General features: G+C 45.2%; 1 protein-coding gene across 4 annotated transcripts in view; it reads right to left on the reverse strand.

The window, feature by feature from the left end:
- Aldh7a1 (aldehyde dehydrogenase family 7, member A1) overlaps window positions 1–22,607 on the reverse strand; it is a 48,270-nt gene that overhangs the window by 14,086 nt on the left and 11,577 nt on the right. For all 4 annotated transcript variants that reach the window (XR_003952489.1, XR_385969.4, NM_001127338.1 and 1 more), the window contains 8 exons: window positions 21,969–22,022; window positions 20,415–20,480; window positions 12,353–12,433; window positions 11,489–11,612; window positions 9,640–9,772; window positions 8,097–8,141; window positions 6,158–6,235; window positions 3,418–3,515 (listed from right to left, as the gene is read on the reverse strand). Coding sequence is in view for 2 of the 4 variants with exons in the window: in NM_001127338.1 (NP_001120810.1) it covers window positions 3,418–3,515; window positions 6,158–6,235; window positions 8,097–8,141; window positions 9,640–9,772; window positions 11,489–11,612; window positions 12,353–12,433; window positions 20,415–20,480; window positions 21,969–22,022 (679 nt within the window). In the remaining 2 variants the exon portion in view is untranslated. The remainder of the gene's footprint in view (window positions 1–3,417; window positions 3,516–6,157; window positions 6,236–8,096; window positions 8,142–9,639; window positions 9,773–11,488; window positions 11,613–12,352; window positions 12,434–20,414; window positions 20,481–21,968; window positions 22,023–22,607) is intronic.

Consider the following 22,607-nt stretch of genomic DNA (forward strand, 5'->3'; position numbering starts at 1 on the left):
CCATCCCAGCTATCTTTCCATTCACTTTTTCCATTAATAAAGCAACTTAATGATGATGCCAATGGCAACTACATCACTGTACCATGGTTATATAAGAGAATGTATGCTTGGGAAATATAGTGAAAGTGGGCATGCATCACACACACGTTCTTAGTGTGAGAACTCATTCACATGTGCGTGCTTCTACAAAGAGTAAATGACAAGGCATTATGCAAACAGCTGATGCTGCGGTCAGCTTTGATCAGAGAAACTTCCTTCTGTGGGGTTCAGCATTGATGGTTGAGACGCATAACTGATCTATGTACTGAGAACTAACAGCTGCTGAGTGCCCACCATGAACGGGATGGGACAACTCTATCACCCTGGAAAAACATGGAGGGAGACAGCAGCGGGAACAGTGGCTTCCAGGCAGGCTGTGGCTATCTATGCCAATCAGTGTGGCCATGTGCCCACCTGCACAAGACGGGGCCTGTCAACACCCCGTCATGGAAAAGGAGGACCTCATGGGGTCCCCCCGCTCCTTGAGGACTCTACACATAGTTAATGCTTGGTGGAGAAAGGCTCCTGTGCTCCTGTAAACAAACCCTCACCCTCTCTCCTTCAAGCAACACTAATGAAATTCGCTGGGGGCCCAACAAGATGGTCCACCAAATAATGGTGCCCGAGTTCAATCCCCAGACCCAAGGAAAGCAGCAGCCGTGGAGGCACAAGAGGAGATAATGGTGGGTAATCCCAGCAGTGGGAAAGATGAAATCTCTGCGTGTTAGTCCACCGTGATTATTTAATCATTCAGTGTTAAATATATTCATTGTTAGTAATCAGTTTTATTTCACTATCTACTCAAGTCACTGTTAAAATGTGTGACCAGCAGGGCTCCTGACTCGTGATGCCAACTCCCTCACATTCCAGAGAACAGAACTCTGAGCACGGGCTTATCTCATTCTCCCTGTGTACGGACGAGATCTGCCCCACGTTGTGGCTATGTGCTTCGTTCTGTTCTTTTAACTCTGTTTCCTCTAAAATAACTTATCTGAAGTATCAGGACCCTGATACAGGTGAGTACATTCTCACCACATGGCTCTGAAGCGGGTGAGCATCCAGTGGACAGTAAATATGAAAGCTACGGCTGCTATCTGCAAAGCCTGAGACGACACCAGCTCCAGCTGCTGGGGCAGGAATTGGTTTAATGACGGCTCACTGCCAACAGCACAGCGGTCCGCTAGGTGCTAAGAATGAAACAGAAGATTCTGCTGTACAGAAGACAGCAGTTTCTCCTTCCTGGATGCAAGTGATATTTGGCAACCTGTGCCTTCTGCCCACTCCCAGTAACTGCTCTCTAATCTCCCTCCTGACTGCCAACCCGCAGTCCCCTCCCCAGCAAAAGTGCCTATCAACTTAGGATAGCCAAATGCATTTGGGAGTTGACAATTCTACTACACGACTTACACAAGAACAACTAATTCCTGCTTTGTGTAAGGGGATGGTGAGGAGGTGACAAACTGTCCCCATGAAGATACATGAATGAAGCCTAGAATAAATTTTCCCATTTATTGTACACATGAGGTGTTTATTGAAATCTACTGCCCATTTTTCAGTTATTATTTCTCTTATTTGTGTGTATGTGTGTGTGTGTGTGTGTGTGTGTGTGTGTGTGTGTGTGAGAGAGAGAGAGAGAGAGAGAGAGAGAGAGAGAGAGAGAGAGAGAGAGAGAGAGCGCACAAGAGTGCAGGTGTCATAGCATGTGTATGGATAACTTTTGAGGAGTCTACTCTTTCCTTCTTCCTTGTTTATGAGCAGAGTTCCCTGTTATTTCAATCACTGGGCTGTATATGTGAGCTTCAGATGACTCTCCTGTCTCCTTCTCTCCCATCTCACAATGGGAGTGCTGGGACAACAGCCACAAGCCACCAGCATCTTTACGTGGGCTCCAGGAACTAAACTCAGTTACCAGGATTGCACAGGAAATTATTTTCCCTCCTGAAACATCTTGCCATCCCCCGCCACTGCCCATTTTCGAATTGCACTGTATGTGGTGGGATGGAGCTCAGGAGCAGGGGACGTGTCTCAGGCAAGCCTTACGGCATCTGTCTTTATACTGTTGAGCTCAGGAGCAGAGGATGTGTCTTAGGCAAGCCTTATGGCATCTGTCTTTATACTGCTGAGCTTTTAAGAGGTTCTAGAGTCCATGCACACCTTTAACCCTTGTATTCAAGAAGCAGAGGCAGGCACATCTTTATGAGTTCAAGGCCAGCCTGGTCTACACAGCAAGTTCCATGCCGGCTATCGTCACACATCTGTTAGCCATTCTTTTCCCTTTCTTTCTCTGGTAAACTCTGAAGCACATCAAGTTTTTTGATGAACTTTAACTATTGTTCCTAGTACTATTTGGGTCTTGGGTATTATTTAAGAAACCACTGCCCAACCCAAGGTAACAAAGACTTATTTCCTAGGTTTCCAAAAATTTAGTCTTACTAAAAATATTACTAAAAATCTGGCTTTTACACTGAGGTCTTTTGATACATTTTTAGTTATGTTTGGGGTTTAAAGTAAGACAAATACAAATTTCATAGTAATTCATGTGACTGTCTAATTGTCTAAGCACTATCTGTCAGGAAACTGCTCTTATACACTGGAAATATCTAGCAATTCTGCTAAGGAAAAACAAAACAAAACCAAACAAAACACCCACTGGCAATAAACATATACACTCTTGGTTCTATTCCATTGCTCTATGACGCCACAGGATAATTCTGCAGCAAGCTGTAAGATTAGGAAGTGTGAGTGACCTTTTTCAAAACTGTTTCAGATACTCAGGGTCCTTTGCATTGCCATAGGAATTCCCAAACCGCTGATGTGGACAGCAGTTATGATGAGTTCACAGGCCACCTGGGAAGAACTGGCTTCTCAGCAAGCTTAAACAATACGAGAAGGGGAAGGAGATGTCTTTCCCTAGGGCCTTCACACAAAAGACGAACTCAGTTCCAACTGTAAGCGTCCATGTTTTATTACTTGATATTACCATAAGTAGAACTTTCTAGATTTCACTTTCATTTGTTACTAACAGAAATATAATTTTGTAAAGTTAACCTCCCATCCTATATTTGTTGAGCTTTTTGTTTGTTTTTTTCTTTGTTAGTGTTGGGGTCTTTTTGTTTGGTTTGGTTTGGTTTGGCTTGGTTTGGCTTGGCTTGGCTTGGTTTGGTTTGGTTTGGTTTGGTTTGGTTTGGTTTGAGACAGGGGCACCATATAGTCCTGGCTGGTCTGGAACTCACTACATAGACCAGGCTGGCCTTGAATTCAGAGGTTGACCTGCCTCTGCCTCTCTCGTGCTAGAATTAAGAGTGCACCACCAGGCTATGCAAAACATTTCGGCTATTGTACACTGACTTAAATCCGCATTGTAAAGCCAGCACTTACCAAACCTCTCCTGCACCATGAGGGCCACCTCCTTCCCCACCTGAGTGCTCCCAGTGAAGGACAGCAGGTTCACACGCTCATCTCTGGCCATCGTTGTGCTGCCAGGAACAGAAAGGGTCACCCAAGCAAAACCACCTAGAAATCATGGCACCCGACAGTACCGGCAAGAAGCACACTATGGGCCCTTGGCAAGACAGTCAAGTCTGTCCACGAGCATGAGGCAATGAGACAAACTCTTCCCAAGTAGAACCACACAGGAAGCTGGCTGACCTGTTCTGTGAGCTGTGTGACAGCCCTTTAGGAAGTCTCCTTAGCTCACGAAGAAAGTTCTTCCTGTACTGAGAAGGAACCAAGACAATATGGCCCTAGTGCTGATGAACACCAGGTACTTTCAGGCTCATTATCTGCAATACAATTCCTCTAAGAACAGTCAGACCAGGGGCTGGAAAGCTGGCTCGGCAGTTACAAGATCAACTGCTCTTCCAGAGGACTCAGGTTCAATTCCCAGACCCCATGCAGTGGCTTACAACCACCTGCAACTCTAGCTTGGGAGGACCTGACACTCTTCTAGTTTCTACAGGTACCAGGTACACATGTGGTACATATGCAGGCAAAACACTCATACACATAAAAATAAATCTTTTACTTAGAAGAAAAGAACAAGCCTGTAATCCCAGCTTCCTGGGGCCTGAGGCAGGAAAATCACACATTTAAGAGCTGTGAGTTCCAAGCCACTGGGCAACTTAGTAAAATACTGCCTCAAAATAAAAATCCTCACGGTTACGCTTCAGCCCTCTCCAGGAACCCAGATAAACTGCATTGCTCTTGAGGTCAGGGATGTAGCGAGCGTCATAGCATTCAGAAGGTGTGGTGGTCTATACTTATAATTCCAGAACCTGAGCTGGGAAGGCAGAAGGATCCAACGTTCAAGTCATCTGCTATCTGGAATTTTCCAGAATCAGTCCCCTCACTTCAACTTCATTTTCTTCTCGATAAAACTCTCCCCACCCCTCACAAATTATAGTTTTTTTAAAATTAAAAGCTGTCTAGGCTTTCTAAGAAACGTAGCTCAGAGACTATGTATTTGAACTTCTGTGTTCATAGTTGTTTGTGCTTCCATTCAAGAGAGCAATGCAGAGTAGCCCTGCATTGGCCTGCAGACTGGACAGCTTGATCTAATCACTCAGATAAAATTCCTCAGGTTCAACCCACAGTCATGAGTGTCCGCATGACAGGTGGCTGTGCTTAGCAAGGTCCTTCCTACGTATGCTACTGAGCTGTGCCAAGGCCAACAGAAGGATGTCCAGAGTTCAAGAACAAGAGTAGGCCAAAGAATACAGCACTCATGTTTCAGTGACATTTAAAACCACTTCAGTGAGGACTCTGGGGGTTGGAGAGTAGAGAGGGAAGAAGCTAGGTTGTCTAATATTCTCATCTATAGGAACGAAGACATAGGGCCTCACATCTCAGACCAGCATGGTGACAGGCCTGACACCTGGGGAACCTAACTGGTCAAAGTCTGAGCTGGTAAAACATGACCCCATCTTTCATGATGATTTGGAGAAATTTTAGCCAGACTCCAGACACTGTGACCTCATGCTAAGTAAAAGAAGAGAGTCACAAAAGAACTCATGTTTCCATTTATATAAAATGGTCCCAGCAGAAAATTCATAGAGACAAAAAGGATGTTAGTGATTGTCAGAAACTTGAGGAAGACAATGGGAAATGGGTGTGAATAGCATGTTTCTTTCCAACTCCATCTACGCATCCTGGGATAAGATAGCAATGGCTGCACAACACTGAACGTTCTAGAACAGCAGTTCCCAACCTTCCCAATGCTGTGACCCTTTAATACATACAGTTCCTCATGTTGTGGTGACCACCTATCATAAAATTATTTTGTTGCTACTTCATAACTGTAACTTTACTAATGTTATGAATCATATGTAAATATCTGATATGTGGCATATCTGATATGCACTGTAAAAGGGTTGTTCAACCCCCAAAGGGGTCTCGACCTACAGGTTAAATAGACTGTTCTAAAAGCTACTCAGTACAAGCTGAGGGTACAACTCGGTGGGAGAACCCGTGCCTAGGTAGCATATACAATACCTGGGCTTCTGCCCCAACACCAAAACAAAACTAATAAAAATCCACTTTCAAAGGGAGGGTTTTATGGTATATGAATCCTGTGGTAGTTAAAACAACGTTTTCTAGGTACAGTCTCAAACTTGCTATGTAGCTGAGGATGGCCCTGAACTTTCATCTTTCTGCTTCCACCTCCAGGGCTCTTGAGATTCTAGGCATGTGTCACCACATCTGGTACATTCAGTGATAGTAACCGAACCCAGAATTTCATGTGTGCTAGACCCTGTACTTCCTAGACTACATCCCAGCCTCATTTTATGGCCAGCTAAGGAACTGACAACAGGCTAAGTTCTCAGGCACAGAGTGGGATGTCTCAGCTTTACTTTATAGGTCTCTGGACAAATCAAGTATCAGGAAATTATTATTCACCCAAAATATAAACACCAATAATTTAGTAGGTCAGAAGCTAAAAAACCAAGTATTCTTCAGGAAGCTTATAAACTAACAAGTGCCCAGACGGTCTACAGTATAATGGCCACAGAAGGTAGCCTTGCCTCCTTAGCTGCACTGTGTTTGGCTATTGTGGTAGAAGATTCCCACCAAGCAACCCAAGGTCCTTCAACATAAGGGTGCTTGTCATCCATTCACCTACCCGATATCTGCTCCACCACAAACCAGGGAACAAATGGCACCGGGCAGCAGGTTGTCCTCCAAAACCTGGGCTATGATCCTAGGAAGGGAACAGCAGATATGCTCAGGCAATCATCCACTCGAACACTCATAAATGAGAGAGAAATTCCTATCACACGACTTCCCTTTTCAACTGACTCTTCACTCAGACCTGGGTTTTTCCTCACAGATTTGCAAACACTTACAAGCAGAAGTCTGTGTTTAAAATAGAGTGTTAAAGGAAAAAACTGTATAGAGCATGAATAGGAGATATATTGCTTGGGTGGTTAAATAAGCATTTTCATCCAATATTTTCAGCCCAACGATGAAGACACATCTGAGTCAGTTTGACAGATTGGAGGCTGGGGCGTACTCCTCACTGAAGTACACGGATAAAGCCTTGCTTTTTCTTCTTTAGTCCCTAACCACATATCCATTAAAATAGTAAGGAAATTAGAAAGGAATAAGTTGTGGAAAGATGAAGGAATTTAAAGAGACTCTATCAGCAAATAAGGTGTTTGACTGTACCCCCGCATCTGCGCATATACAGAAGCAGCAAGGGGAAGCAGGGTTGTTTAGCTCAGTTGACAGTATTTGCCTAGTGAAGCCCTGGGTTCAGTCTCCAACACTACATAAACCAGGCGTGGCAGTGCATGCCTGAAATCTTAGCACTTTGGAGGTAGAGGCAGGAGGATCAGAACTTCCAGGGAGTTCAAGGCCGGCCTGGACCACAAGGGGCCCTGTTCTCCCACCTCCCTTCCCCTGAAAACGAGAAGCAAGAGAGGATGAAAGGAAACCAGACGTGGTGGCACACACACTTTGCAGACAGAGGCAGGAGGATGCATAGTTTAAGGTCACATTCAGCTGTGTAAGGAATCTGAGGCCAGTCTGGCTACAGGAGGACCTGTCTCAAAACACAAAACTAAAGCAAAAAGGGATGGAGTGGGGAAGGGAAGTCTCTGAAGCCGAGGACATTACCATGGAGATATATTGGAGGATAGGGCCTGACTTACATAACCCTGAAGTAGCGCAGAGCTTGTATCTGCTGGCTTCAGTAAAAAAAACAGCAGTATCCTATATGCCCAAGGGGCCTGTGCACGTGAACATCCTCCTTCACATTAAGGGCTGCAGTTAAACCATGCTTACACACTACCTAACGCTGGCTGTAGCTGTGAGAAATGGGTGACCTAGCCAGGTGTGGTGCCTGTACTAGCCAGTTCTCTCTGCTTGGTTAGTGGTCTGTTCACTTGACAATAGTCCGCATGCATGTCAGTAGCTGGCATCCTTCCACGCAGGTAAGGGCAATGGCATGGCTCAGAAAGAGCCACATAAATTGCTGTGATATTAAAGTCTTACTACCAAAGGACAAAGTTACCTGCTCGCTATGCTGAAACAAACACAACACTTCCCCACCATTAAAAAAAAAAAAAAAAAAAAACAACAACACCATGGGCAGGAGAGATGGCTCAACGGTTAAGAGCACTGACTGTTCTTCCAGAGGTCCTGAGTTCAATTCCCAGCAACCACATGGTGGCTCACAACCATCTGTAATGGGATCCCATGCCCTCTTCTGGTGTGTCTGAAGACAGCTACAGTGTACGCATATACATAAATAAATCTTAAAAAAAAACAAAAAACAAAAAAACAAAAAAACAACCCCTGCTAAGCGGTGGCAGTGCCTGCTTTTAATCCCAGTCCTTGGGAGGTAAGAAACAGGGGGGTCTCTGTGAGTTTGAGCCCAGTTTGGTCAACAGAGCAAGTTCCAGGACAGTCAGACACAGAGAAACCCTGTCTCAAAGGAAAAAAAAAAAAAAAAAAAAAAAAAAAGCACACACCTGCACATATACACACATACACCAGTGCCTGTCAATCATCCTAACAGAATATGTTATACCAGGAAAAAGAAAGCCACGCATACTTACTTTGTGACAGCCACACTAACGAGGGACGTAGTCGGTGCTCCTTTCCTAGAGACACATAATAGAGACAAAGAGAATTAGCTTGAGGAGAGGCAAACACCTTTCATTTCAAAGAGAAACCAAGTTATAGATGAAAGCTTCTAACTAGACAACAAATAACACTAGTGACTGAAATGGAAACCTATCCTTCAGGCGGTGTCTCAGGGAGCTGGAAACCTCACCAACATAACAACCCTGCTCCAAATGATGCTGAGGGCAGCTGCTGCAGGACCACAGGAACTGTTGCGGTAACTGTTGGGGAAGGAAGTGGCGCTGTCAGCTCAGCTAACACACTAGGTTTCAGCACTGGAGACTTAGGATTGTCAACTTGACTGGACTAAGCACTGCCTTGGCCAGTGCTGAGACACACAGCACTGAAACTTCAAATGTGGTTCAGAAGGGACTTCCAGAGACAATTAACTGAAGGGCAAGACCCACCCCGAACATGGGGAGCACCATCCCATGGCTAGACTCCTGGACTGAAGAAAAGGAGAAAAGGAGGAAGCCAGATACACAGCAGTGATATGAACAAGTTGGTCCCATCACCTTGCTGGCTCCGCCATGATGGACTGTTCGCTCCCCACCCCCATCTGTGACCCGAAATACACCTTCCTCCCTTGATTGCTCCTTATCAGGCAGTTGGTCACAGCAATGAGAAAGCTCAGACACAATGCACAGGTTCCTTTGGCAAAATGGTACCAAATCTTAAAGCCTTCAAACTGTGCTCTGTTTTATAGAGACTGAGAAATGTTCTCTTGATGGCATTACTTAACACTAATAAGTGGCTGGGTACACTGCTGTGCACCTGTAACCCCTGCACTCAGAGGGCTGAGGCAGCAACATGGTCTGGGCTACAGAGTCAGATCCTGTCTCTCTCTCTCAATCCATAAAATCCTGGAGATGGCAGCCCATGCCCATAACACCAGTCCTTAAAAGGTAGAGGCAAGAGTTGAGTCTTCTTCTCAAAAAAAAAAAAAAAGAAAGAAAGAAAGGAAGAAAGAAAGAAAGAGAGAGAGAGAGAGAGAGAGAGAGAAAGAAAGAAAGAAAGAAAGAAAGAAAGAGGGAGAGAGAGAGAGAGAGAGAGAGAGAGAGAAAGAAAGAAAGAAAGAAAGAAAGAAAGAAAGAAAGAAAGAAAGAAAGAAAGAAAGAAAGAAAGAAAGAGGTAAAGGAAGAAAAGAAAACTCAACCAATCCCTCCGAACCGGGGGCAGTTCTCTGGACTCTGAGTCATTATGGAGCCTATGGAGCCTAACACCAGGTACTTAGGTGTCAGAACAGAGGTACTACTTAGAGTAAGGACAGCTGGCAGAGGAAGGAGACACTACCACATCCAAACAGGCTGCCAATGGTCAAGTCCAAATTAAAATCAAACGCAATTAGCACACGTGACTAATTTGTTAAGAGGGTGTGGAAGACACTTTAATACATCTAAAACCCTTTGCAGTGCAGAGCAATGGCTCCGGCTATTTATCACCTTCTTACAATGAGACTGGAGAATGACAGCTTACCAAAGGCAGACATTCCCTGTGATCAGAGCTATGGCATTGTTCCAGCCAAACACAGCCACGGGGAAATTGAAGGCAGTGATGATTCCCACCAAGCCTAAGGGATTCCACATTTCGATGAGAGCATGGCCGGGTCCTGAGGTGTATAAATATTCACTTAGTGAACATATTTGTTACGCATAAAATCCTAAGCCACTTCTCTTCTGACCAAAAGTACATGTATCAGACCAAAGTGTATTCCTAGTGGTTCCGTGGAGCCAAAGGCTTAAGGACATATTCTATAATGTAAAACAGAACTGCTCATTACGACACCAGCTTACCAACTGTAGTGGTGTTCATTATACCTCATCCGTCAGGAGCTGCAGAGGTAAGGGCATTATGGATCCCATTTGGAAGATAGAGATAGGTCATGAAATAGTAGCAGGTTCCCCCCAAAAGATGTGAACACAGAGGGTAATATATAAACAGAGCACAGAACACGTGATTCTCAGGTCTGTGATCTTCATGTTGTCTCTTGACCTAACTTCAAGACAAGAAACCTCATGTTACAGGCTCATGTTGGATGTATTAAAAAAACTTCATTCACTATAAGGAAATTAAAAGTACGAGTAGAAATGTTTATATTTTGGCAGATGTGGTTCATTTGGTAGACTGCTTGCCAGACATGTACAAAGTCCTAGCTCGGATCCCCAGCACAGCATAAGCTGGGTGCAGTGGCTCATGCCTGTAATCCCAGCATTCAGGAGGTGGAGGCAGAAAGATCAACTCGAGGCTTTTCTCAGCTCTATGGTAAGTTCCAGCACAGACTGGGATAGATAAGACACTGTATAAAAAAAATAAAACAAGGGCTGGAGAGATGGCTCAGCGGTTAAGAGCACTGACTGCTCCTCTAGAGTTCCTGAGTTCAATTCTCAGCAACAACACGGTGGCTCACAACCATTTGCAATGGGATCTGATGCATTCTTCTAGTGTGTGTCTGAAGACAGCTGCAGTATACTCATATAAATAAAAAATAAATAAATCTTTAAAGAAAAAAACCAAAACTCCTATTTTATTGCAAACTTTAAAGCTAATCCCACAGTGGCTTATTTTAATCAACCGCTGGTAGGGTTGTAAAGAAAAGGGTAAGAAGCACTCACAGACCTGGTCAAACTTACATGCTATCCCATGCAGGAAAGTCATGCCTCCCGCTGGAAGCGGGGCCAGTAACCTCATAGCAGAGCACCTGATACCCAGGCCATCCCATAGACCAATATCTCAACTCCTGCCTGGGAGGTCTAGCCTTCTCTCCTTTCTTCTTTGCCCTCCTGCCATCAATCCCTTGCTTACAGGCCTCTAGAGTCTGCATAGATGCTGTAGCTCCTCAGGGTAAAGTCCCTCACAATAGGGACCCATGCACTGCATCCGCCAGCTCTGCGGAAACAAGGTGGTCCCCACATGGGTCCCCCATCCTCAATTTTATGCAGCCCTCTTCCCCACTCGAAGGATTCTACCACCAGTTCCGTGTCCTTCAAGGCCTGGGGTGCTTCCTGGAGAGGACGTACCTGGGACAGAAAGCCCCCTACATGTTTACAGTCCTGTCCTCTTAACTGGCAATGCTTATCATAGCTACCAATTCCCTGACCCTGCCCTCAATCCTAAAACATAACTGCCTGGGGTGTATGCCTGTGTGTACACACACATGGAGGCCAGCGGACAACAAAACTCAGTTTCTTCTTCCCCTCTGTGAGTCCTGGGAATGGAACTGAAGTTGTCAGGCATCCCGCTAAGCCATCTCGCTGGGCCCACAGAAGAGCGTTTGAAGCTCTGTGTCGCAGCACCAAGCACCTAGCTTAACTGACTCCAGCCTTACTTTCAGAAGGCAAGGTGGGTCCCCCGATCATCCTCGACAAGCCAGCAGCATAATCGCAGACGTCCACGTACTCCTGAACCTCGCCTATTCCTTCCACCAGGATTTTCCCCATCTCCAAAGACACCTAAAAAGATACAAATCCAAGCAGAATTTGTATATTAAACATTAAGGTGAGGACAAAATAAAACATTTTATGTAGGTAATAAACTATGGAAATTTTTTCTTTTCTTCTGAAATTTATTTACTTGGTTTTTTGTCTTATTTTTAACATATTATTTTTATTAATTCTTCGACACTTTCATTCATGCATATTATCTATCATGCTTTGATGACTTTTAAACCAGGTAATTTTTTTTTCACTTTTCTCTTTCCTTATTTAAAAAAAAAAATTGATTTCAAAATTTGTTTTTCTTAGAGCTGGAGAGATGGCTCAGCAGTTAAGAGCACTGGATGCTCTTTCAGAGGTCCTGAGTTCAATTTTCAGCAACCACATGGTGGCTCACAACCATCTATAGTGAAATCCGATGCCCTCTTCTGGCATGGAGGTGTTTATGCAGATTGACCGCTCATACACATAAAATGAATACATATTTAAAAAATTGTTTTTCTTAAAAATCGTAATCTTAGGACACACCTATAAATGTGAATCTTTTTAAATCCGATTCAACCTAGTGGGACAAGGAAGCACACAGAACTCCAGCAGTTAGGTGTCTGAGGCAGAGAGATCACTTGAGCCAAGGCTACACAGCACAGCAGAAACCTCGGTCTCAAACAAAACAAAATGCATTCATGTGAACTCATGACAGACAACTTACTCTTGACTGATACTCAAGAGATCACTAAAAGACTTCAGAAATACTTTACCAGTCTTCCCAGTAGTTGGATCTTCTCCCGGAAGGCATCGCCAATCTTTCTGACTATTTCTCCGCGTTTTGGGGCAGGAATCTAAGAAAAGAGTGGAATTTTGATGTCAAAGCCCATGTCCATGTCTACCAGTGTTCACCGCAGAAGAACACACTACAAGTATGTTGCAAGAGGCTTTTTGGGTCACTGTGATACGGCTAATGTCCCTGGAGCCACCTCTTCTGGGAAGCACGGACAAAGCCGGCAACATTTATGAATTATCCAAGGTCTAAAGACAAAAAGTCAAAGAGAGACGAGAACAAGGCTGGATGCAGGGGAAGTAACTCTAAGCTCAGACCCACGCTGAGTCCTGAAGGACATCAAGAGCTGGCCAAGAAATATTGAAAGAATCGTGCAGAATAAAGGGGTTGGTTGGGAAGGCCTGTGCCTCCAAGGCTAGAGGCTTTAAAGAAGGGAATCTCAGCTGGGCACAGTGGTGCAAAGCCTTTGATCCCAGTACTCAAGAGGCAGGCACAGGCTGATTCCTGAGTTCAAGACCCCCCTGGTATACATAGGAAGTTCCAGGCCTGCCAAGGTTACTGAAAACTGTGCCTCTCACCCCACCCCCAGAGCTGGGATCGGGAGGAGGGTTTCAGCCCTGGGGCACTGTGAAACCTCGTTCTTAAGCACGGGACAAAGTGCTGTGCTCTAGCTTTCAACATCGCTGTTTACTGGGGGAGAGCAGAACCAGAGAGCTCAATCTAAAACAGAGCAGGGCAGTTGCCTGGGTTCACAAAGCCGTTGGCTCCACCCACCAGAACAGTGCAAAACTGGGTGTGATGGTGTACAAATGTCATCCCAGCACCTGGGAAACACAAGCAAGAAGACCAGAAGTTCAAGGTTATCCTTAGCTACATAGCCAGTTCCAGGCTAGCCCTGGCTACACGAGACACTACCTTAAAAAAAAAAAAAAATGTTGACAGAGCCTGGAAGCTCAGTTGTAACAGCAACAGTGACAAGGGGAGTAGGGAGCAGGTATCAATCTGTTTTTGAAGAACTGACAGGACACACTAACGGAACAGGAGGAGGAAATAAGGAAAATGGGCAAACTAAGGATGACTCTCTCCGGTCTCTCCCTTGAAAGCTAGTATGAAAAGGGACCTTAGCAGACTCCTTTAATGCCAGCAGAAAGAGAGGTGGGTGGATCTCTGAATTGAGGTCAACCAGGTCAAAGAGCGAGTTCCCAAGCAGCAAGGAATACACAGAGAGATGCTGTCACAAATAATAATAATGATAATAATAATAATGTAAAAATAATAAAAAGTTAAAAAAGAGAGAAAGAAAAGTTAGGTATGGGGCTGTCATGGTAGCTAAGGAGGTAAGGGCTCCTGCTGCCACGGCTGACACCCTGAGTTCAGTTCCCAGGATCCACTTGGTGGGAAGAAAAACTTACTCCTGAAAGTTGACCTTTAATTTCCATATACAGGCTATAGTACAAACACGTGCATTCACAAATAAATAAATTAAAGTTAAATACTTTTTTGGAAAAAAGACAAAGAAAAGCTACGTACACAGACAACTGAGGCCAAGGGCAGGGTTTGGAGATGAAGACTATAGGCTGAGCAATGTTGATATTGTGCTGTGACACAGTGACACAACTTCCCCAATAGTCGCCACAGCCCCTTTAACTATTCCTTTGCCTCTCTTTCAAAGGCAGCGAAAGGACACTTCACAGGCCTGCACACATCGGCAATCTCAGCATGCAGGAAGCAGCGGTGGGGATGCGAGGTAGGAAGGGGAGATCAGGAATTTAAGGTCACCCTCTGCTATGTAGTAAATTCCATATTAATCTCAAGGCCCGTCTGGGCTGCTTCCTGAGACCTTGTCTTAAAGGAATAATTAATAAATAAGAGAGAAAGCACCTCCTGCAGCTCATAGGCTGGAACCCTACTCCCCACCCCTCCTTATAACATGCCCCCACTCCATCCTTCATAGCCCCACTGAGCTGCAAACTGAAGGTCCCACTTTGCTCTCTTTCCTCAGAGCACCCCCACTTCTTAGATCGACTTTTGTGGAGGGCAGCGTGGGAACCTATGGTGGGAATGTATCCTGTTGTATCGTGGTGGAAACACTCTTGGAGCAGGCAGCTCGGTATCTAGCAACTGAGCTTATACATGTGTTGAAACAAACAGATAAAACAGCAACCATTGTACACGTTTTCTAACAGAGATAACCCCTCAGAACAGTCTCTAAAATGAATGGATGAGCATGTAAGAAAATCACAGAAGAGCCTCAACCGTATAACACTAAGTACAAGACCGTACGCCTACAGTAAGCAACGCTTTGCTTCAACCTGGGCTCTGCACCAAAATGTCAGCAGTGGCAATTCCTTAGAATTACAGCTAGTGTCCACTTTTATTTATGTATTTATTTATGTATTTAATATGTATAGATGTTTTGACTCTGTACTACATGTGTGCCTGGTGCCCTCAGAAGCCAGAAAAGAGTGTCTGATCTTTATAGATGGTTGTGAGCCACTATATAGGTGCTGGACACTAAACTCAGTTCCCCTGCAAGAGCAGCCAGTGCTCTAACCACTGAGCCTTCCCTCTGCTCCCACTTACCATTTTTTATACAACTGCAAAGTTTACTTTTCTAAAAAAAAATAATAATAATAATTTTATTTTTATGTGTATGTCTGTGTGTGTAGGACACTCATGCATGTGGGTGACTGTGGAAGATGGAAGATGGCATCAGATCCCTTGTAGTTAAAGTTACAGGCCTCTGAGAGTTGCCTAACATGGGTGCTGGGAACCAAACCCTGGTCTGCCAAAAGTAGCAAACACTTAACCATTGAGCTATCCCTCCAGCACCAAAAATATGTATTTATTTAGATTTTCTGTGTGTGAGGGGGAGATGGGGGAGAGGTCAGAGGACAAATTACAAACTTGTAGTAATAGGTTCTCTCCTTCTATAATGTAGGTCTTGGGATAGATCTTGGGTTGTCAGGCTTGGCAGCACCTGCCTATGCCCACTGAGTCATCTCACCCAGTCGTCATCTTTATGATACATGTCTTCCTTGTCACACTAACTGAATAGCACAGATCCCATCCTTCCTAGAAGACACAGGTGTCATCACGTTTCTTATGAATTTAGCTGACATCGTTGTAAGTCAAGCCATGCTGACAAACATCCGCTGAGGTGAAGTATGTATGTTCTCTACCTTCCATGTGTTAGACATCTTTTACAAATAATTATGCTTTATTTTATGGGTAGGTGTGTAGGTGTGTGCCTCACTGTGTGTGTGTGTACTATATGTGTGCAGGAACCCACAGACGTCAGCAGTGGGCCTCTGAGCTCCTGAAACTGGACTTATAAGCAGTTGTGAGCTGCCACGTGAGTGCTGAGAACTAAACCTAATCTTCTGCAAAAGCAGAAAGTGCTCTGAAGCACCGGGTCATCTCTCCAGTGCCATGGGGCACACATGTCATTTACTCCAATCAGTCTCCTGGTTACTGTACATCTGCTTGGAGACATCACTGGCAACGAGGAAGCTGGAATTCTTGCCCAGTAGAACGACAATTCAGTGAAGTAGCAACTACATGAAGGGGAGCAAGGTTGTATAGCTAGAGCAGGACTTGCCAATCAGTGTTACTATGGGAGACGGGAGGAAGGCCTTTGAAAGTATAGAGCAAAGACTTAAAGCACGATTGTTATCGGCTAAGTAAAAAGACAGAGAAATCAGAGCGAAGAGCAGGGCATGTGCAGAGGTCAAAGGCAGAGAGAATGTAGTCGTTTTCAAGAGCAAAGCAGCTCAGAGAAGCAAGAGAAGAGAAGGAGCCACATGGCCAAGGGCCAAAGATCTAACACATGGCATGGATCACAGGAGACTTTAAAAAGGAGGAAAAAAAAATCAAAATACACTTCAGTATATTGCTCTAGGTCCAGTTGTAGAAAGTGACTGAAGAGAGACAGGTCTCATGAAGATCATTGGGTTAAACGAGAGCTAGTACAAAGATGGCAATAGAGTGTTGTGGTTTGTAGTGTATCTCCAGGGTAGATGCTAAAGTCAGGTGCCAATGGGGTTTGCAGGTAGGACCTTAGGGATAGGTGAAGTCTAAGGGAAGAAGCTTATGGCTTCATTACAGCTTTGTAGGAGGAAGAGTGACCTACCTGAGTAGGATGTCTGTCCTGTCTTAGGATTTTATTATATAATCATCACAGAGACTATCATGTGGCCCCTTGGCTCAGGATTGCCCAGCCCCCAGCACTATAAAACATTAATGTCTTTATAAATTACCCCGTTCATAGTATTTAGTTAGAACAACAGAAACCAGACTAAGACATAGCTGTGTATTTTAAAATGTTCAAGGTTTGATAGTTGGCAACTGATTGACCACTGATTATTGATCAGCCATGCAGTTTTCATAACCAGACTCTATGCCAGATCACACTAATAAACAACATCACCTAACCTGGCATCTTTCACTTTAGTTTCAGGTTTCCAGATTATCCTCAGGAACGACATGGGGTGAGCACAGATTAGGGTTTGAAGAGGACAGAGAGAAAGGAATAAGGAACATGGAAGACAGCCACGTTTCTAAAATGAGATTGACTCATCCAAGAAAATATCATTAGCAAGCATAGCTGGAATCACAGCTCAGTTGGTAGGGTGCTTGCCTAGCATAACTGTCACTGCAGAAAACCAGACATGTTAGCAAAGCACTCAGGAGATGGAAGCAGAGAGACAGCGCCCAGTCTGGGATACACAAGGTACCCCAGTGGGAGGAAAAGGGCCCCACAGGCAGACAAGAGTCAGAGACACCCCTTGTTCCCACTCTTAGGAATCTCACAGGAACACCAAGCTGAACAACCATAACATCCATGCAGAGGACCTGTCAGACCCATGCAGGCTCCTGGATCTCTGTGAGCCCATTCAAGTAATGCTCAGTTGATTCTGTGGGCTGTGTTCTTGTGGGGTCCTTGATCCCTCTGGCTCTGCCGATCCCTCCTCCCCCTCCTCTGCAGGACTGCCTGAGCTCTGCCCAATATTTGGCTGTAGGACTCTGCAACTGTTCCCTTCATTATACCTTGTTTTTAATCTCCCTTAAAGAAAAACGTTCCCTTTGAAATTTCCAGGCTTAACTGGAATGAAACAAAGCAGTGTTCTGTCGTGATGTTGGCAAAGCCAGCAGAAGGAAAGAGGGCAGCAGAGAGCCTCATGGGAGGACCCTTCAGGGAGGCTGCAGACCAGGACAGCCTGCTCTGATGTTTTCGTGTGAGGCCCAGCTATGCCTTCTCTAAGTCACTGCCACGCTGACCAGAGCCCAAGAGGACTGTTAGAAAAAGCTGTCTCGGCACTAATCTTTGAACTCCATTGCTCAACTCCAATCCCAACAAGTTGATCCTTTACCGGCCCAGCTTACTCATCTAGGCTGACCTTCCTGACTTACTCAGCAACTCTGCTGAAGGAATGCCGATTACAATCTAGTGCTGTGAGATAAGACACCGGAGTCCCAACGGGGATCCTAAATTCAAAACAGCAACAAGACAATAGAGCGTAATAGCTCAGAAAGATGATCACGACAGCGACCACAGCGGCAAGGGAGACAGACTGAAAAGTCAGCTAAGGAGGGAAACGCGATGGCTCCGCAGGTGAAGGCGTTTGCTGCTCAAGCCTGGGATCAACCTGAGTTTGATCCCCAGAACCCACGTAAGATGGAAGGAAGGAACCAACTCTACAAAGCTGACCTCTGACCTCCAGATGCACATCATGAGGCCTGTGTGCACACATCACCACCATCACTAACATAAGAATAAGTAAAAAGCTTTTAAAATCAGTTTAGGAAGACAAACCCTAAATCCACACAAACTGGTCTCAAATATTTTTTTTTAATTTACTCTAGATAAACACACAAGGGCATAAGTGTTTCTGTTTGAAATACATGTGAATGATTCCAGCATTTGGAAGACTGAGGCAGGAAGAAAAGAAAGCAAGCATTAAAGACAGGAAGGTAGGTCGGGTTTGGAGGGAGGTCTCAGCAATTAAGCGCACTTGTTGCTCTTGTAGAAAACCCAGGTGCAGTTTCCAACACCCACGTGGCAGCTCACTATCTGTAACTCCAATCCAGAGGACCCAGGGCCCTCTTCTGACCTCTGAAGGCACTAGGCATGCATGTGGTTCACAGACATACATTCAAAACTCTCATACGCATAAAATAAATACATCTCTTTTTAAAATGTTCTGGCCATGTATGCTGGTACATGCCTTTAATCCTAGCACTCAGGAGAAAGGGGTAAGAGAATCTGTGAGTTCGAGACCAGTCTCATCTATAGGGCAAGTTGCCCAGGACGACGAGGACAAATAGAGAAAGTTTAATGTGGCTGGGAGAGGTGGCTCGGTGATTAGGAGCATTTGGTTCGCAATCCTAAGGAGGACTCCCAGCAAATGCCAGTAACTTCACTGCATGAGGGGGGCAGAGACAGGAGGATTGCTGGGATTTGCTTGCTGGCTTCCAACTTAGTAAACACCCTGCTTCAGAGGAGCAAGCAGAAAGTGATCAAGGAGGATACCTGATGCCCACTTCTACAATAATACACAAATAAACAAGCGTCTTTTTAAAAATAACTGGACCGGTGAGATGCCTCAGTGGATAAAGATGCCTCCTTGGCAACGTGTGTTTCAGTCCCAGGACCTACGTAAGGTAAAGAGAACTGACTCCAAAGTTGTCCTCTGACTGCCACATGTACTCTGTGATACACGACTCGTGTGCACATGGACACACACTAATAAGCACCTGTAAGTATGCATTATCCTTATGCTGATATACATACACAATGTGATCCTGAAACTGTGTGCACATCCTGTAACATGTATAGAAGAACCACAACTATGACATTGTAACCTCCCCCCACAGCCTGAAGCAGGCTGAGCCAGGTTTGACTTGTTGTCACTAGATCACCTGGGGTGGAGCCTGCCTCCCTGGATCAACCTATTGTTCTGCCACTGCCACCTCAGCTACCTGCTGCCTAGCTGTTCTGGAGCCTACACGTGGTCACCTGCAGCTGGGCTCCAAGGATGATTTGGCGGGAATGCGCCCCCCCTTCTTTATAAGGCGTGTTCCCCAACATTAAATTTTGAACTTTGAACAGACTAGCATGTCTTGGTTCCATTGTTTCTCGACCCGCCTAGGCTCCCTCTTTTCTTCCAGATTCCAAGATGCCTTCCAGGCTCGAACCCGGACATGCGAGCCGCTGGCCAGCCTCAACATGACATAAACAAAGGAGAGCTGGCAGAGAAAGGCCGGAAGGCAGCTATGATAACATCTGTGCTGAAGATGTCGGGATGACGAAGGTTAAATATGACTGTCTTACTGCATCGTCCTGCAGCTGTTGAGATGGCTAAGTGTGTAAGGGCACCTGCCACGAAGCCTGATGTCTAAGTGCAATCCCCACGCACGGCATGATGGTGTAGAGATGCTCGCCATGAGCCAGTTCTGCCATCAACACCTGCCAGCAATACATGCTCTAGCGAGCTAATCCTCACAGCTCCTTCTGGCAGGCTCTCCCGGTCTCCCCTCTTTACGAAAACCCTCTCAGGTGGAGGCAGAGGGATGCTGGAAGGCCCAAGCCATTCCTTCTCTCCTTCACACCACACTCTACACCCAAGATGGATGCTGTTCAGAGATGAAGGGGGCAGATTCTACCTCCTAGCCAACAGGAACTCCTTAGCCCTGGGAAAGCGCTCTGGAGCCAGGCATGCTGTGAAGACATTCTGTCCCTGATCAGTATCAGAGGAGAGGCAGGAGGAAGAGAAAAAAGAGCTCCCCTTCTTTTGCTCAGTTAGAGGTTTGGGGGAGAATATTCACAGCTCCAGCTGACACTGTTCACAGGAGTTTTCATCGATTTTGAAGTTACCCATTCTTCTAATCCCGAACGGGAAGGACACTGGCTTTAGAATACCCATGAGGAATTCAGCTCAGTCCCCGAGAATGCAGTTTTCAGCACTTTCCCATCCCATCTGACTTTCATTGGTACATCAGGTGACCTGCTCTGCAGTGGGGACCACAAACGCCATACTTACATCTGCCCAGATGTTCCAGGCTTTCTTGGCTTTCCCGATGGTTTCTTCATAGTCCTTCAGGCTGGCCTAGGTCCAGAATGAGAGTGAGAGAAAAGGAATGAGAAAGTATAAGTGAGGGGAAAAAAAAAAAAAAGCTGTGCCTGCAGACTGATCGGCTGATAACTGCAAACAGGGCCAGTTGGTGGTGCCACACACCTTTGATCCCAGCACTCGGGAAGCAGAGGCAGGTGGATCTCTGTGAGTTTAAGACCAGCTTGGCCTATAGAGTGAGTTCCAGGACAGCCAGGGCTAAACAATGAAACCCTGTCTCAATAAAACCAATAATTAATTAATTAATTAATTAATTAATCAATGCATAGAGGTTGGAATGTTGCAAATCTAGAACCCTATTCTAGGCTAGTTTTCACCCCCCTGAATAAACCGTTCCTTGCCCACCCTGGTGTCTGTCAGAACTAGCATGCTGTGACTTAAGAACACCCCATGACTAACCAATCAAAACCTTTTGGAACCTATCAGCTTAGCAGATCAGTAGTTTCCACCAACATAAAAGCTAAGGAATGCCATCAGCAGACAGTGTCCTCATCTTGCTGTAACCACTGCTCTGAGGTGCCACCAATGTTTAACTGCTCTTCTACACCTATAAAGCTCTATAGAATGGCTTCCCTGGGGAAACAACCTGCATTTCCCAGGCATGATGGTCACTCCAATCTGGCTCCAGAATAAGCCATGTCCTGTTCCCTTTAACGTGAGAAGCTATGGTTTCACATTGAACACATTGATACTCACCTTCTAGAATACACAAATATCCTTGCAAAAGAAGTGGACACTGTCCCTAAGACTCACGGATGACAACGATTTCAACAGCCTACAACCCTAAAGTCTGTTTAAAAAGCTGGAGTAGTAGCTCAGAGGCAAAGCTCATCTCTAGCATGGTTGAAGCCCTGGATTCAATTCCCAGCATGGAGAGCATATATACAATACAATACAATAATGTGTATTAAATTAAAGCATAAGTAGAAGAAAACAGCTAGAATCTAATACAAGAAAAGATAATCCAGACATGCTGTGAAGCCTTGCTTTTTAAACTGAGGTCTAGCCTCATCTAGATACAACACATGACCCATATTAGAAAGTTGAAACTTGGGTTGAACATTCATTGTAAAAAAAAACAAACAAACCAAACCTCTGGAGTTGACTCAGAAGCAATCCCCAGAGGGAGACCAGGAATGTAGTCCAACTGTCTAGCATGGAGGAAGCTCCAGGTTCAAGCCCCAGGATGAACCTAGTACAGTCCTGCATGCCTATAGCTAAGTGCAAAGTCACTGTTAACTACACAGCATGATCAACACCAGCCTGAGCTACATCTCATCTTGTATCCAAAGAACGCGATTCACCTTTTCTAGCCAATTCCACAGAGCAGCAGTGGGACTCTCTGCAGACAGTCTCAGAATGAAAAGGAACTGCGGGATTCCGTGTCTCTGTGCTGCTCGTAACCTTTGCCTCTAGAGAACGCTAGTACAGTTCCCTGCAACAGCTTGAATTTCAACAACTTACCTGTCGGACTCTTGCTATTGGCTCATTGTTAGCAGGACAATAGGTCGTAATTACCTTGAAACACAAATCAGATATAGAAATTATAATCATTCCCAAAATAGAAAAATAAAACCAAAGCAGGAGCCTCCAGGCTACCTTCTCTTTTGACTAACCCGCTCTTCACAACAGCCCTGGGCCTCTCGTCTATTCATTAGGAACTCTCTGTAAGATCCATGTGTTGGTCATCTGAATAATACACTCAGAGGCATATACACAACACACCTAACCCTCCCTGTAGCCAGACATTCAGCTGACAAGGTTACATACTGCTTTCCACCTTAACTCTGCCCACCCTCTGGTCTGGAAACAGACTGCCTAAGTCCAAACACACTACATAAAGGCCTGTGTTAATGAAACTGGAGAGACTCCAGAAGAAAAAAAGACAAAACTAAAGAGCCCCTAAAAGATTAGGTTTTATCAAAAGACACTAATAACTAGATGGTGCCACAGCAGAGGCAGGTGGATTTCTGAGTTCCAGGCCAGCCTGGTCTAACAGAGTGAGTTCCAGGACAGCCAGGGGTATATTGGGAAACCCTGTCTCGAAAAGGGGGGTGGGGTGGGGGAGGCAGGCTGAGGTAGAGTGCTTGCCGCAGGTGCACA

Source organism: Mus musculus, chromosome 18, assembly GCF_000001635.26.
Source record: "Mus musculus strain C57BL/6J chromosome 18, GRCm38.p6 C57BL/6J".
Classification (NCBI taxonomy): Eukaryota; Metazoa; Chordata; class Mammalia; order Rodentia; family Muridae; genus Mus; species Mus musculus.